The following is a 16,051-nucleotide window of genomic DNA, read 5'->3' as shown; positions in this document are numbered from 1 at the left end:
ATCTCTCAATTGATAAGTTTCAAGTTCAGACTTCTTAATTACTGTTGTACTTCAGCTTGAAGAGCCCCTCAAACAATTAAGAAATGTTAATTACTGCTTAAGTTCCAAGCCCTTTTGTCTTTCTTGATTTACACGGAACATTTCTAGGGTGGCAGATAAAAACATTCAATTTCCTTAGTCCTGATCTTCCTTTTTTGTTATTTCTCTCTGAATTTCCATTTTCTACTTCTCTTCTACTATTAGCAATCCCTTCACTATATCTATGGGGAGAATGAGAAGTCGAATGTTGTTGGGACTACTGAACACATTGCTAGAACCTTATCTTTAAAACTTGACAGAGAAAATGATCCATTAGTAGGACTGGAAAGCACAAAGAAAGGCAGCATGGGGGAAGGGGAAGGACTTGGGATCAGAAGGCCTGGCTTTGAGAGCAGATCATGCCATTCACTAGCTATGTGACCTTAGAAAAGCACTTCAATTCTTTGGGTATTGTCTTCCTCATCTATAAAATCAGGATTTGGACAAATGATACCTTGAGGCCCCTTCTGGTTCTAACAATCTTTTAATTGCCCTCTTCAGAACAGCCTGACTCTTATCTCCAGAGGCCAGTTGGTAATATCCATGTTATTGAAGGCTATGTTATTGCTGCTCTTCCCATAGTCTTCCTACAGAAAGGACAAGACAGGTTACTACTTCCTTTCATGCATATACCTCACTGCCCTATTGAGTGAGACTCTCCTCACTTCTGGGGACTTGTCCTTAAAGGTTGTGACATAAATATTGGAGTCTTTGAGGCTGGTAGTCTCGTTTAAGTATGACAATTCTTACTGGAAAATATCTTTTTTTTTTTCAGGTTTGCAGATACTTCCTGGGATTCATGACTCACCTCTCCCTAATGACCTCCCCAAATCCTGGAGCCAACTCTGTTTTCCACTGGCTGGAATGAGAATCCTTTTCTAAGAGTGACTGGTTATAATGGGGAAACTGATCAAATTTGGGGGGCAGGAGAAGCGGTTAGCTCGTCGTAAGAAGCTCCGATGTAATCGAGTCCTTTTTCTTTTGGGCATGATACTCATTGGCTCTTCTTACCACTTTCTGAAGAGCCACTGGTCCATGCCTAAACTGTGGACAGCCATGTATTCTCAGAACCCTGTGAAAATGGCCAGCCGGGATCTTTCTGACAGTGAAACAGTAATATCAAATAGTGACCATCAGGAATCCATTCTAGAAATGGAAGGCAGTACACTGCACTCACAAGTTACAGAAGGCAGGGACAAATTAACAACCTCAGCAACTATTGCAAAGAAAAACTTAAACGCACCCAGGAGAATAATGGATACCTCTAACCCTGGGACTCCAGAGACACCTAGGAGAAGGAAGAAAAATTATATTTTAATAACTGACAAGCAAATAGTGAAGAACTATACTCCAACCACATTCAGTAGAAATGTTCAGAGACCTACCTCAACTACACCTAAAAAAATTGAGAATCACGTGATTATCCCCAAGGTAAAAGTGAAAATCAATGACACAATGACACTTAGGAAAACAATGGAAAAGAAGCTTCTGGCTATCCCCAAAAGGACAGTAAAAAATATGCCAAGAACCCCCAAAGGAATAGTTGAGAATACCCCAACTAGTCTAAAAAGAATAATAGAGAACACTGCCTCACCTTCTCCAGCAAAAGTAGTAATACAAACAACTCCAACTATTCCTAAAAGAATAAAGGAAAAAATCCCAGCTGTTCCCAAAAGAGTAGTGGAGAATACTTCAATTACCTCCAAGAGAGTAGTGGAAAAGAAGAATTCAAATACTTCAAAGAGAAGAGGAGCAGAAAATTCCCCAACTGCTCATCCAACAATGATGGAGACAAGCACTGTGGTATCTAGCACAACTGTGGAGAACACCACCTCTCCTAGATTGGGAGTCATGAATACCCCAACCAGAGCTAGGGTATTGACATCGAGAACCTCCTCAACCAGAGTGATGATAAAGAGAACTTCTTCAGACACTCTCAGGGAAGGAGCACATAACACAATATCCTCTGCCATGGACATCATTACCCCTACCACCCAGATTCGGGACTGTGGTTTTGTAGATCATGTCCCAACAGTTCCTGTCAGCCTCTCTCCTTCAACAGACATGACCCCTTTCTCTCCTGAAGATAGCCATAACTCCCCTACAGATCCTAAACTGTTGAACTTTCAGCCCAAGGGGGAATACCCTGAAGACCTGTTCAGTGTGGAGCAACGGCAGCAAGGCTGGGTAGTCTTACATCTCTTTGGAATGATATATGTGTTTGTGGCTTTGGCCATTGTGTGTGATGAATTCTTTGTCCCAGCCTTGGGCGTCATCACCGATAAGCTACAGATTTCTGAGGATGTGGCCGGAGCCACCTTCATGGCAGCTGGGGGCTCTGCTCCTGAGCTCTTCACTTCACTCATTGGTGTTTTCATCTCTCACAGCAATGTGGGCATTGGCACAATTGTGGGCTCTGCTGTGTTCAACATCCTCTTTGTCATTGGCACTTGTGCTCTGTTCTCCAGAGAAGTCCTCAACCTCACTTGGTGGCCCCTGTTCCGAGATGTCTCCTTTTATATCTTTGACTTGATGATGCTCATCATCTTTTTTTTGGACAGCATGATCACCTGGTGGGAGAGCTTAATGCTCCTCATGGCTTATGCGTTCTATGTCTTTACCATGAAATGGAACCAACAACTTGAAATCTGGGTTAAAGAACAGCTTAATAAGAGGACAGTGTCCAAGATTATGATTGGAATGGGTCTCAATAAGGTAAGGACAGAATTCACAGCTGGGGAGGTGGAGGAGGAAGTCTTTGTAAAAGGTTGTACCCTTTTTTTGAGGGCTGGAGATAGATATTTGGGTGTTGAAGGGGGGATTCTCCAGGTTGTGAAGGAATCTGACCAATTGTGAGAATCAGGAGAGAAAAGAAAAGACTGGCCAAAAATTGCACCTGAAACCAATTCCAAGGGATAAGTCCCTCAGTACGAAAGTGGGAGAGGTAATGTGGATGGGGTTTCCCAGAGAAGAAATTTCTCAATCTAAACCTTTGGATACACAGGGAATGATATGAAGTGTTTAAATAGGAAAGATATGGAGATTTTATTGTGATACTCAGTATTTGAATGAGTACACTGGGTTGCATTAGTCAAACTTTCCTTAAATACCAAAGGTGTCAGATGGGAATAGGGAATTTAGACATTTAAACTTATTCTATGAAATGACCTACTGAGGAAGTCTTCTAATTTTAGCAACCTTTCTTTAGTACCTCTCTTCTGACATGCTCTATCAGTCCTGGAGATGAATGTGAATCTTTCTGACAATGAGTATGGGGAGAGGGGAAGGAGTAGTTATTAAAATGATACACTGGGACTCTATTTAGTAGCTGCCCAGAAAGTAGTAAAGATCTTGTGGGCAGTCCAGTAACCAAATGAACATCATTCCTTGGAAAAGGGCATTCCAAAAAGCATTCTGAGCACATTCTGAGTTCACAAATGGTCATCAGGCTATTATTTGGGAGAAGAGAGAAGAAAGAAAATGGCTAGGGGTTCTTTGTTCAAGTATTTTTTTTTCATAATTAAGAGTGAGGAGGAAAGGCCAGGGAGAGAAATCTCCTGTTGACTCTGGGTTCAAATCTTGTCTGTCACTTAATAGCTTTCTGACCTTGGGCAAGCATTTCATCTCTAGGGGTCTCAGTTTTCCAATTTATAAAATGAAAGGGATAAAGTAGATGCTTTTTAAGTTATCTTTCAGTTCTTAATTTGTGATCCTCTAAGTCCAAGTGCCACAAGTCGTTATAGAGCACCTAATATGTTCTGAGGGAATAGATATAATTCTTGCCCTTCCCTTTGAGAGTTTACACTCTAGGTAGACTATGATAAAATAACATAATATATGCTAGAAACCTGGAGTGTTTGGATAATGAGTGTTTCAGGGAGGAATCAATTTCTGCCCTGCATTTTAGTGTCCATCCATGAGAATGGTCCTCAATGATCATTATCTCAAGCTATTTACTCTTATTCCAGCCTTAAAGGTGCAGAGAAGCTATAGGTTGAGTGGGGGGAATTGTGATTTCTTTATATCAGCATATTTGTTAGGAAAATAAATTTAAAATTGTAAAAATGGGCTCACAGAATTTTAAGCAAAATCTTTCTTATGTTCTATTTTTGGAAGATGTGAACCCAGATGAAGAAAGGATCACAAACCATAACCTCACAACCATTTCCTAGAATTGGGTCTGATACTGGCCAATGTTGTAGGTGCAAAGGACAGAAGGCTTTATCTCCTCAATTTGAAGTAGCTTTAGTGTTGAACCCAACATTGTCTTGGCCAAACTGCAGAAAATATGATCTCCATCATTTCTTTAGTGTGGAAGGAACACTGGCCTGAAAGACTGGATTTATAGTCTTAATTTAGCCTGTGAGACTATCTTTGGGCCATATAATCATCTATAAAATAAAGAGTCTTTACTAGATGATTTCCAAAGTCCTTTCAAGCTTTAACATTGTATTCTAAATAAGCAACAAAAGCAAAGTTTCAAGGAGAATGTATAATACATGAAATAGACTATTTTCAACTACTTTAGCAGTCATTAATTTGTGTGACAAGCTTATGTGCTTTTTTAAAAAATCAGTATATCTTCTCTGTTCACTGTCAGGATCTCTGTTAGAATCATAGGATGCTAGAGCTGGCAAGGAGTGTAGAGATAAAATAGGTCCAAAACTTCATCTTATAGAATAAGGAAAGGGAAAGGTAAGTCAAGTGTGACCAAGAGAATTAGTGGCTGAGCTGGGATTGAAGAAGTCTTCTGATTCCCAGTTTGGTGGTCTTTCCATGTTAGAAAATTATTTCTGGCATTGTATTGGTAACAGCTAAGCATTATATTCTGTATTTTAAAACAATAAAGCTTCATTTCTTCTTCTTCTAAAAATTTCTTTAATTAGGAATATTCATTAATTCAGACCAAGACAAGATCTATAAAGATTTTAAAAATCTTTTTTTTAATAGGTGAATTTTGTCTTTTTAAGACCCTCTTGAGACCTGAATTTTAGTGACCAAGACCTCCTCTGATTTGGCTAGATAGCATAACTATTTATCCAGACTTTTTTCAACAAGTTCAAGGGCAGATTATTCCCTTCTGAATTCATAAAGAGATACTTTGAAGGTTTAATATTTTATCTTAGGTAATCCATGTCAGTAATGTACAGTCATGGTTTAAAAGAGTCTAATACAAAACTGTAGTCCTCATTCTCATAAATTATTTAGCTTCCACTATTAAAATGAGTGAATCCATCTCCCAGAATGCCCTTTTTCATGGAAGGATACACCTTTGATTACTGGGGTGCACTCTTCACTTAGTGCATTGGTAGATATTTAACAGAGTAGCTACCTCCCTCTCCTTTCCCTGACTTGTCTCACTTATTTTAATTAACTTTGGCTTCAAAAAATAAGTAACTTAGGAGACATGGAAGTTGGTGAAGAAGGGGGAGAGATGTGAGGAATAGAGAAGCATGGCAAGGGACTTGAAGTTTACAGTGGAGCATCGTTGGTAATTTAAAGCATAAAAAAGTCAATTCTAGGGGCAGCTAGGTGGGACAGTGGATAAAGCTTGGGTCCTGGAATCAGGAGGAATTGAGTTCTAATGTGATCTCAAACATTTAGCTGTGTGACCCTGTGAGAGTCATTTAACCCCAATTATCCCCAAAAGAAAACGTCAGTGCTGAACCAGTTTCTTTAGAAGGTTCTTTCTTGAAAGAAAATAGTGACTAGGGGACAAAAGGAGGAGTCAGTAGATACAACCTATTTCATTGTAAAGAGTTTAGAATTAAAAGAATTACTTAGACATCATATAGTTCACCTCTAATATTATAATTGAGAAAATTGACCTCAGGTGACATCTGTTCAAAGTATCAGTAGGAAGTGCCAGAATCTGAATATAGATCCTCTAAGACTAAATCTAATGCCTCTTTCATTCACTTCATTGCTTTTTTATCTCTATTTGGGCTAGGAGAGAAAGGAACTAGACTCAAGGACAGCTATAGGTTTGGGGGAACATTTAATCTATAACATACATTAATACTTTTCTATTATTTATTTATCCCTGTGTCTGAATTTTAAAAAGAAAACTATAGAGAAATGTGGAGTAGTTGATAGAGATCTGGCCTCAAAGCCAAAAAGACTTATATTCAAATCTTGTCTCTCAACACATCCTGGTTTTGAGACACTGAGGAAATTACTTAGCCTCCCAGAGATAGGGGGTATTTCCAAATCTGGGAGTTCCCTTTTCAAACGAAATTCCAGGTCTACTCTTGATTCCTCTCCTTTGTCCTATAGGCACAAATTTTCCAGGTTGTCTAGAATAATTAGAAACATCACAGATTTTTGTGGCAGAGAAGATGATAGAGGACTAGACTTGGAATGAGAAACTCTGGTCTCAAATCCCATCCTCCTTTGAGAACTAACTTTATGATCCTGGACATTATTAGCCTTAGCTTTCTAACCTATAAAATGGGTGTGATAATACCTATTATACCTATCTCAAGGTATTTTGTGAGGTTCAAACAAGATGATGGGCATAAAGTGCTTTACAAACTTTAAAACCCTACATAAATGTGAGCTACTACTATTATATGATCAGCCTTGGCTTTCACAAGTTCAAGCAAGTCATTTTAGGAATATGTTTCCAAATTTTGTCTATTGCCCTCATATTCTTGTTCTACTTCCTTCAGTACTCTTGGGAAAGGATCTTATTATTCATTATTCTCATTATTCATTTATTCAATATTTGTTAGGCACTTTTTGTACCATTGTTGCTGATTGTAGAATGTTGACTACCTATCTATTGCTTACACTTGGCTAGAAAGCAGAGAAATCAATTCCTCATATTAATAGGTAATAATAGTCAAGGAAGATGTAGTCAACCAAGAGGTCCTTATTATTTAAAGCATCCCATCCCATCACCCACAATGTCAATCAAATGGTTTCTGTTTTTGTTTTTGTTTTTAACCAAATGGAAGATGAAAGAGGAGTCTACTATACCCTTTCCTGAGCGAGCTACTTCTATTATGAGAATTAAATTAGATGATGAAAAATTAGACAAAAGCTCAAAATGCTTTACAAATATGAGGTATATTATTATTAATGAGAATAAATAAAACAATTTACTGAGTAACTTGAAAGTACTTTTGAGTTAAACTCTTAAAGGATAGCATTGATGAGTCAGAAAAGTAAAGTGACTACTTCTACCTTAGGCGAAATGTTGCTTATTTTGTTGACCTGAATTAAGGAATCAACTGTCCAAAAACTTTATAGAATGACCCTATATAATTTTCTGTATCTTTGGGAAAGATATTCCTTTTATTCCCTCACCTCTGATCTTATATAACTTGATAAAAAGAAAGCTAGGAAACAATGCTCCAGAAATTCCAGAAAACCAGTTGGGCAAGTGTTGCCCAACTTTTTCAGTTTCGTTATCTTTATGCTATTTCATCAGAATCTTGTTTTAAAACTCCATCAGTAGCTAAGGAGTCCAGATAAATAATTACCAGGCTACAAATATAGAGTGAACTAGAAACTATCCCATCCAATATCATATTATCAACAAGAGAGACCCTGAGACATGCCAAAACTGTAGATAATAGTAGTAGTTACATTATTTATTTATCAAAAATAATTAAGCAAATACCTGTTATAATAGTGAAAGGCATGAAAGCATTTTGAAAAATTTAAAGCATTCTACAAAAGTCAGATATTATTATTATTAATAATATATGTTACATGATAAGTACAGTGTATCTTTTAGATGGTATTTTTGAAACATGATCATTCCTGACTTCCTGGAGCTGACAATATGATTAGGGAGACAATAGTTATGCACATGAAAAATAATGAAGCAGCTAACATAAGGATAAATGCCAACTGAAGAATCCAGACAATAAGAACTCCAGGAAGGGGGAGTTCTTCCAGCTGAGTTGGTACAGGAAGGCTTTGAGGTAGAGATAAGAGCTAAGATTTGGATAGGGAGAGAGGAAGGATGAATGATCCCTAAGGGAGCAAGGAGAGAAGAGAGAGGTGAAAGGGTTATGATGAGCAAGAATATAGTATACTGGAGAGCAATGACTAGATTAGTATCAGCCTAAAAGGCAATATTGGAAAATGAGTAGGGGAGTAGAGGAGAGGGAAGGGAAAAAATTTTACATGATAAATTTATTATATTATTTTATAATAGCAAGTTGTTCATAATAGTTTCATGTACAATTATCTTATTATTCTACTATGTTATAGAAATAATTGTTTTATTTCATAATTTTAAAATAAATAAAAACATTTAAAAAAGAAAATGAGTAGATTGAGCTCAGATTATGGAAGGTTTTAAATATCAATCTAAGGAGTTTAGACCCATTTAGATAATTTCTAAAACTGGATTAACTCTTAGATATAGATGAGAAATATTTTATCATGTTTGAATAGTCAAATAAATAGCATGGCATTACATAGCTTCCCCTGAGCACACAGAATGCAGATGTATGTGGAAGACTGGAGGCTGTTATTGGTGTGACATTCCTATGACTCTTGTCCCTGTTTGTAGACAGGCAATGGTGACATCCCTGTGGATGATGAGGACAATAGCAAGAAACTGAAGGTGAGTGGTAGCAGGGGCCTGACATGGTGTGGGAAGCCCAGGGATGGGGGAGGGAATACTTTAGAGGAGGGTGTATCTGTTGGGTTTAATAGATATTGGGGAGCATTAGATTGGGAGTTAGAAATCTAATCCCCACTCTGCAACTAGTCTAGATGTATGACTTTGGACAAGAAGAAGATAATATTTATAATTATAAAGTTTTTGATTCATATTATTTCATTTGATTCTTACAATAACTCTGTAAAATAGGTGCTGTTAGCTTCATACTAATTTTACAGATGAGGAAACTGAAGTTCTGAGAAGCTAAGCGATTTGCCCAGGATGTCACATGGGAATAATTATAGCATCCTGACTTCTGCAGGCCAGGGCTCTTTCTACAACCCTATGTTGCCTTCTGTGGGCAAGTCATCAACATGCTCTCAGCTTTGGTTTTTTCATCTATTAAGTGAGGGGGTTGGACTACATGATATCTGAGGTCCCTTCCAGCTTTAACAGTATGAGCTAAGAGTCTAAAATAATATGAAGCATGAAAAGAAGAGAGACTTTTGAGGTCCAGATGAAAGGAAAATATATCTATAATGGGAGGTAAGAAGGGTACTCTTGCTTGGATGTTCAGGATTTCCAAAACTCTGCTCCTTAAGGTCTCTGACTACCGATTTATCCTAGGGTTCTTTCTGGAATTTGGGGGTAGATTATAGGGAAAAACCACCTATTTTCCAAGAGAGACCCTCTGGACTGTACCATGAACACAGCTATTATTTCCTTTTCTCTCTCTCTCCTTCCCCCAAATCTAAAGAAATCCGCCAACCCCCTGACTCATGATTTGGGGAGGTTATGAAAGCTAGATGATACATTAATAGCCTGAGTGATCTAGACTGTAGCCACTAGAGGGCGAGATGACCTCATGCAGTGGGGTGTGTGTGTGTGTGTGTGTGTGTGTGTGTGTGTGATTCACGTTGTGTGCATGCACAGGTATGTGTACATTTATTGTCAGGTCAGTGCATCCCATCTGGGTGCTTGTGTCTGGGAGCATCCGCACGCGTTGATCTCTTCCCTGGGGTGGGGTGAGTTGAAGGATCACCTTGAAGCTCTTGCAGAATCACTGATCACCAAGGACAGCGGCCTCTGGGCAGTGGGGAGTGATGGGAGGGGGTTTATTGTTCAGGTGAGGAGCCAGTCTGGGAAATCAGCGCAGAGGCCTCCGCCATGTCTCCTGCCGACGAGAAGCGGGCGCAATGCAGACTGAGGCTGCTGTGCTGTCTCCCCTTGCTCAGCTCCCGTCCAGTCTGACCCGAGGAAACCGTACGACCTCGCTACACAACTGCACCATTCGCAGTACCATCTACCAGCTCATGCTGCACACGCTGGACCCGCTAGGGGAAGGTAAGTGAAGTTTCTCCAAACCTGCCTGGAGCCTGGACCAGCCAATATCTTCGCCTCCTACAGCTGGAGGACTGGGTCCTGAAAGTCTCAGAGGCGAGAGTCAGAGAGACAAAACAGAAGGAGCTAGAGACAGTGAGGGAGGAAGATAGAGTCCAAAACAGAGCTAAAGGCACAGAAAAGAGACAGGGAAAAACAAATCAGAGAGCACTTAGAGACAAAGTCAGAAGCATAGACAGAGACCGGGCTTCGAGCAGACCGCCGCAAGGGCAGCAGAGCTGTGCCTAAGACCTGTGGAACTTCGGATGGGACTGGATGACTTGTCAAAGCCCCAGAGATCACCACAGCTCCTCAGCCAAGAACTGGTGAGCTCCCAAGGGGCTTAGCCTCTGATAAAGTGAGTATATGCTTTATCTTCTTGTGAAGATGTTACTCAAGGATCAGTTGGGCTGTTGTGACCCAGTTCTCCAGTTCCCCACAAAGGGAGGGAGGGGTGAATGTGATAGCAGTTACTTGGGCACATTTTCCCTTTGAAGAGGAGTTTTCATCTTGTGTGCCCAAGGGCTTCTATGCAGGGCTGATTTATACTCTCAAGGCTGCCCTCTACCTTTCAGGGAATGGAAGGTGAACTGGTCTGGAATGCCAGTGGAATAGGTAAGGCCCGAGTTCCTTGTAACACTGGAGGGGTCTGAGCAAAGGACAAACAATCACCTTTGGGGATAATGTGGAAGAAGTTCATGCCCTGAGAAGGGGACTGGCCCAGATGTCTTAATCTAAGGTTCTTTTCAAATGAGAATCTGTGATCCCATTATTTATCCTTGAGAAATGAATACAGGAGTGGCAGTCAGTCACAAGCATTTATTAAGTGATCGCTATGTGCCTAGAATTGCTAAGTGCTGGGGATATGAAGAAAGACAAAAACCAGTCCCCATCCTCAAGGAGCATACATTCTTTATGGGAAAGACAACATGTAAATAACCAGGTACATAAAAAATAATACAGAGTGGATGAAAGGCGATCTGAGAGGGGAAGATATTTGCAGCTCAGAGGGGAGGGAACTGGAAAAAGCTTCTGGAGAAGGAGGCTGAGTCTTTGTATCTGAACTGAGTCTTCAAGTAAGGCAGGGTAATTGAGGCAGAGGTGAGAAGGTAGGAAGTTTCAGGCATGGAGGTCAGTTGTGGAGATGGAAGATAAAGGGTGCTAAGGAGTGTAGTTGGATTCTGGCATGCCTGAAAAGGGTTAAGATCTAACATGGCTGACTAGGAAAAAGAGATTGTAAAGAATTTTTCATGGCAAACAGAGAACTTTTTATTGATTCAGGAAGATTATAAAGAGCTTTGCACACCTTCAAGTCTATATAAATATTAGTTACTATTATCATTAATTATTAACAGAGAGTCACTGTAGCTCATTGTCTAGGGGGATGACATCATCAGACCTATATTTCAGGAAAATATAGTGGAGGATGGATTAGAATGGGGAGAGATTTGAGGCCAGGAGACCCATTAGAAGGTTCTTGCAGTAAAAGAGATGAGAGGTGATGAGGTCCTGTATAAAAGTAGCTGTGTGAATCAAGAGAAGAGGATTATATAGCACATGTTGTGAAAGTAGGAATGACAGGATTTGACAACATATTGGATATGTGAGGTGAGGGAGAGTGAGGAGTCAAGGATGAAATTCAAGTTGAGAGGCTGGGTGATTGGGAGTATGGTGGTCTTTTTGACAGTAATAGAAAAGTTCAGAAGTGGGGGAGAGTTTAGGGAAAGACATAAAGTCCATAAGATGTTCCATGCAAGATGTATAAGAGGTAGGTGGATGGAGATGCATAGGCAAGAGTTCAGGAAGGCTACTAGAGTATGACAGAACTAAAAGTTATTTACATAGAAATAATAACTGAACCATGGGAAATGAGGTCACCAAGGGAGATGGTATAGAGCAAAAAGAGAGGGGTAGTCAGGACAAAGCTTTAGGGAACCGCCATAATTAGGGAATAAGGGAGAACCAGCAAAAGAGACTAAGAAGGAACTTTTGGACAGATAGAACCAAAAGAGAAAAGCAGGGGAGGGAGAGATAGACAGAGACAGAGACAGAGAGAGACACATGGGGGGACTAAAAAAAGGGGAAGAGAGAGAGAGGCAGGAAGAGACACACAGAGAGAGACAGAGAGACAGAAGCTCATTTAGAAAGACAAGGTTGATCAGCAGACTTAAATGTTACAGAGAGGTCAAGGAGAATCAGAATTGACAAAAGGATGTTTTTGTCAAATGGGTAACTTTGAAAAGATAGTTTAAGTTGAATGTTGAGGCTGAGGGAGTGGGGTGGGAGTGGAGGTTAGAAAAGAGTGAGGGTATCAGAAATGGAGGCATTGAAATCACTTTCTCAAGGAGTTTAGTTCAGGATAGAAAACAAAGGACAAAAGCTAACTGGGATGGTCAGATTAAGTAAGGGTTTTTTAAGAATGAACGGAACATAGGTGTGGTTTTTTTTTTTATATATATAGCTTTTTATTTACAAAATATATGCGTGGGTAATTTTTCAGCATTGACAGTTGCAAAACCTTTTGTTCCAATTTTTCCCCTCCTTCCCCCCACCTCCTCCCCGAGATGGCAGTAGACCAATACATGTTAAATATGTTAAAGTATATGTTAAATACAATATATGTATACATATCCATACAGTTATTTTGTGGCGCAAAAAGAATCGGACTTTGAAATAATGTACAATTAACCTGTGAAGGAAATAAAAAATGCAGGCGGGCAAAAATAGAGGGATTGAGAATTCTATGCAGGGGTTCACACTAAATTATGGGTGTGTTTTTAAGTAATGGAGAAAGAAGTAGAAGATAGGAAAAGATTGAAGATAAGAGAAAGAGGGAAGATAATAGTAGGGACTATCTGCCAATGAAGTTGGGATGGGTTGGGGTCAAAGGTATGTATAGAAGGGTTTGCTTTGATAAGAAGTGCCATTTTTTTTTATCTAAGGCTGTGGGAATGTGGGAGAAGTTAGTGGAGGGAGATGTTTGAGTGAAATGAGATGAGGAAACTAGACAAAGGAGGAGTTCACAGTTAACAAATTCAGTTTTTTCAATGAAGTATGATACAATATTTGTTTCTTTTTTTTTTTTTTTTAATTTAATAGCCTTTAATTTACAGGATATATACATGGGTAACTTTACAGCATTAACAATTGCCAAACCTCTTGTTCCAATTTTTCACCTCTTACCCCTCACCCCTCCCTAGATGGCAGGATGACCAGTAGATGTTAAATATATTAAAATATAAATTAGATACACAATAAGTATACATGACAAAACATTATTTTGCTGTACAAAAGAATCAGACTCTGAATTATTGTACAATTAGCTTGTGAAGGAAATCAAAGATGCAGGTGTGCATAAATATAGGGACTGGGAATTCAATGTAATGGTTTTAGTCATCTCCCAGAGTTCTTTTCTGGGTATAGCTAGTTCAGTTCATTACTGCTCCATTAGAAATGATTTGGTTGATCTCGTTGCTGAGGATGGCCTGATCCATCAGGACTGGTCATCATCTAGTACAATATTTGTTTCACTATTCACCTTCAAGCCAGCTAGTGAGAAGAGATCTCTGGGTCCAACTGAATCTTCTGTTCCCTCAACCCTTAACACAATCAGAATTACACTTTGTTCATGGTCATATTGGAATATTTTCTAAGTAACATATATGTAGCAAAGGCCTTTTGATCACAGCAGTCAAAAAAAGGAGAGCCATTTTGCAGATTAGGAAACTAAGACTTAACAAAGGCATTCCTTTAACAAAGCAAGTTGTTCATTCCTCTTCTTAATTCTTTTAGGTAAGGTAGAAACAACATTATTTTATACCCCCATTTTATAGATGAAGAAACTTAACTGAGGGTCAAAGATCATATCTGATACCTAGCAGAAATGGGACTAGAATCTTGCAGTACTAGGGTCTCATTTCAAAGCAGTCCACCTACATTAATCACAACAATAATAGTAGGCATTTATATAGCACTATGTTCCACACACTGTGTTAAGCACTTTATAAATATCCTCATGACAATCTTTCCAGGAAGGTTCCCTCTTCAACTCACAGAGGTCTGGAACCCTCTCAACAGTAATGAAGTAGATTTCTCCTTTTCTTTCTTTAAATGGTTTTTTGGTGGTTGAAGACAATTCCTATATTTCTACCAAGAAATCTGCTTCAGGTATGGATTTTATCTTTGCTTTTTACTTTATTCCCAGTTCAGAGGCAAAAAAGAAACATTTCTAGCACAATGCTTAGAACAAGCTTAATAAAAGTTTCTTATCTAAAATCCAGGAGGAAAAGGAAGCCTAGTCAATTTCTGCTTCTAAATTTTATGATGTTAGAAGCTTTTCAAAAATAATTTTCCTCTCTCATTCCTATCTCTGGGAGAAATGTGCATTTAATATCTCTATACCTCAGTTTATATATCTATAAAATAAGAGGGACTAAATGACCTCGAAGTTCCTTTCCAGCTCTGCATTCCCACTGTACCAACCTTCATGCTGGGAGCAAGGTGTACAAATATAGAAATGAGGTAGTCCCTAGTCTTGAGGAGATTTTATTCTGCTAGGGGAAATATTCACAGATAGATGAATAAAAGGGTTTTTTTTGGACTGAACCGGTCATTTCATTAGTGTAGGGAGCACCTTGTGAGGTATTTTTCTATGCCCAGTGGCATTTCTCTATAATTTCTATTCTTAGAGAATATCTGATGCTCCCAAAATTTAAGTGACTTGTTTAGGTCATACAGTTAGTGTGTATCAAAGGAAGCACTTAAAAGCACATCATTCTGATTCCAAGGCTAAGTCTATGTTGATCAATGATTCTTAACCTGAATTTTATGAAATTTTTAAAATTTAATAATCATATCTCAATATAATTGGTTTTCTTTGTAAGTCTATGTATCTTAATTTATGCATTTAAAAACTTTATTATGAGAAGGGGTCCAAAGACTTCATCAGACTGCCTGCCAAAAATGGACAGTGACATAGAAAAGGTTAAGAATCATTGGGTTTAAATCAGTTCCAACAGAGAAATAATGAACTGAACCAGATACATCCAGAGAAGGAACTCTAGGAGATGACTATGAACCATTACATAGAATTCCCAATCCTTATATTTTTGTCCTCCTGCATTTTTGATAGCTCTTCACAGGCTAATAGTATACTATTTCAAAGTTTGATTCTTTTTGTATAGCAAAATAACTGTTTGGACATGTATACTTATTTTGTATTTAATTTATATTTTAACATATTTAACATGTGTTGGTCTACCTGCCATCTGGGGGAAGGGAGGGGGAAGGAGGGGAAAAATTGGAACAAAAGGTTTGGCTATTGTCAATGCTATAAAATTACCCATGCATATAACTTGTAAATAAAAAGCTGTAAGAAAAAAAAAAAGAATCATTGGATTTGGGGGCAGATAAGTGATGCAGTGGTTAGAACATCAGCCCTGAAGTCAAGAGTCAAATTTGGTCTCAGACACTTAACACTTCCTAGCTGTGTGACCCTGGGCAAGTCACTTAACCCCAATTGCCTCAGCAAAATAAATAAATATTTTTGGGTTTTACTATGATGCTTATAGTATATAAAGCAGAGATATATAAAATAAATATTAATAAATGAGAGAACTGAAAAAGACTGCTTAGAGGAAAAAGCCCCTGGGATTAGCCTGGAAAAGAGACTGAGGTTCCAAGAGGTGGAGCTGAAAAGAGAGAACATTCAAGGGATGGAGGATAGCCTGAGCAAAGACAAGGAGGTAGGAGATGGGATTTGGTAAGTGGAGAATATCAAGAAAGTCAATTGAGTTGGGTCACTGAGCCTGTGAGTAAAACAAATGAGAGAGAATAATGTATAACTAGCCAAAAAAAAAAAAAAAAAAAAAAAAAAAAGCTGGAGACAGATTTGGAAGAGTTTTCATTTCATTTTATTTTATTTTTATTATAACAACTTTTTATTGACAGAACCCATGCCAGGGTAATTTT

At 38.6% G+C, this 16,051-nt stretch overlaps 1 protein-coding gene across 1 annotated transcript in view; it reads left to right on the top strand.

Annotated features, from left to right (window-relative positions):
• The first annotated feature begins 857 nt into the window (after positions 1-857).
• The window catches only part of SLC24A1 (solute carrier family 24 member 1), a 40,823-nt gene continuing 25,629 nt past the window's right edge, over positions 858-16,051 (top strand). The window contains exons 1-2 of the mRNA XM_031955355.1: positions 858-2,793; positions 8,609-8,662. Of these exons, the coding sequence (XP_031811215.1) occupies positions 976-2,793; positions 8,609-8,662 (1,872 nt within the window). The 5' untranslated portion in view covers positions 858-975. The remainder of the gene's footprint in view (positions 2,794-8,608; positions 8,663-16,051) is intronic.

Source organism: Sarcophilus harrisii, chromosome 2 (assembly GCF_902635505.1).
Source record: "Sarcophilus harrisii chromosome 2, mSarHar1.11, whole genome shotgun sequence".
Classification (NCBI taxonomy): domain Eukaryota; kingdom Metazoa; phylum Chordata; class Mammalia; order Dasyuromorphia; family Dasyuridae; genus Sarcophilus; species Sarcophilus harrisii.
This window is presented reverse-complemented; position numbering and strand designations above follow the sequence as displayed.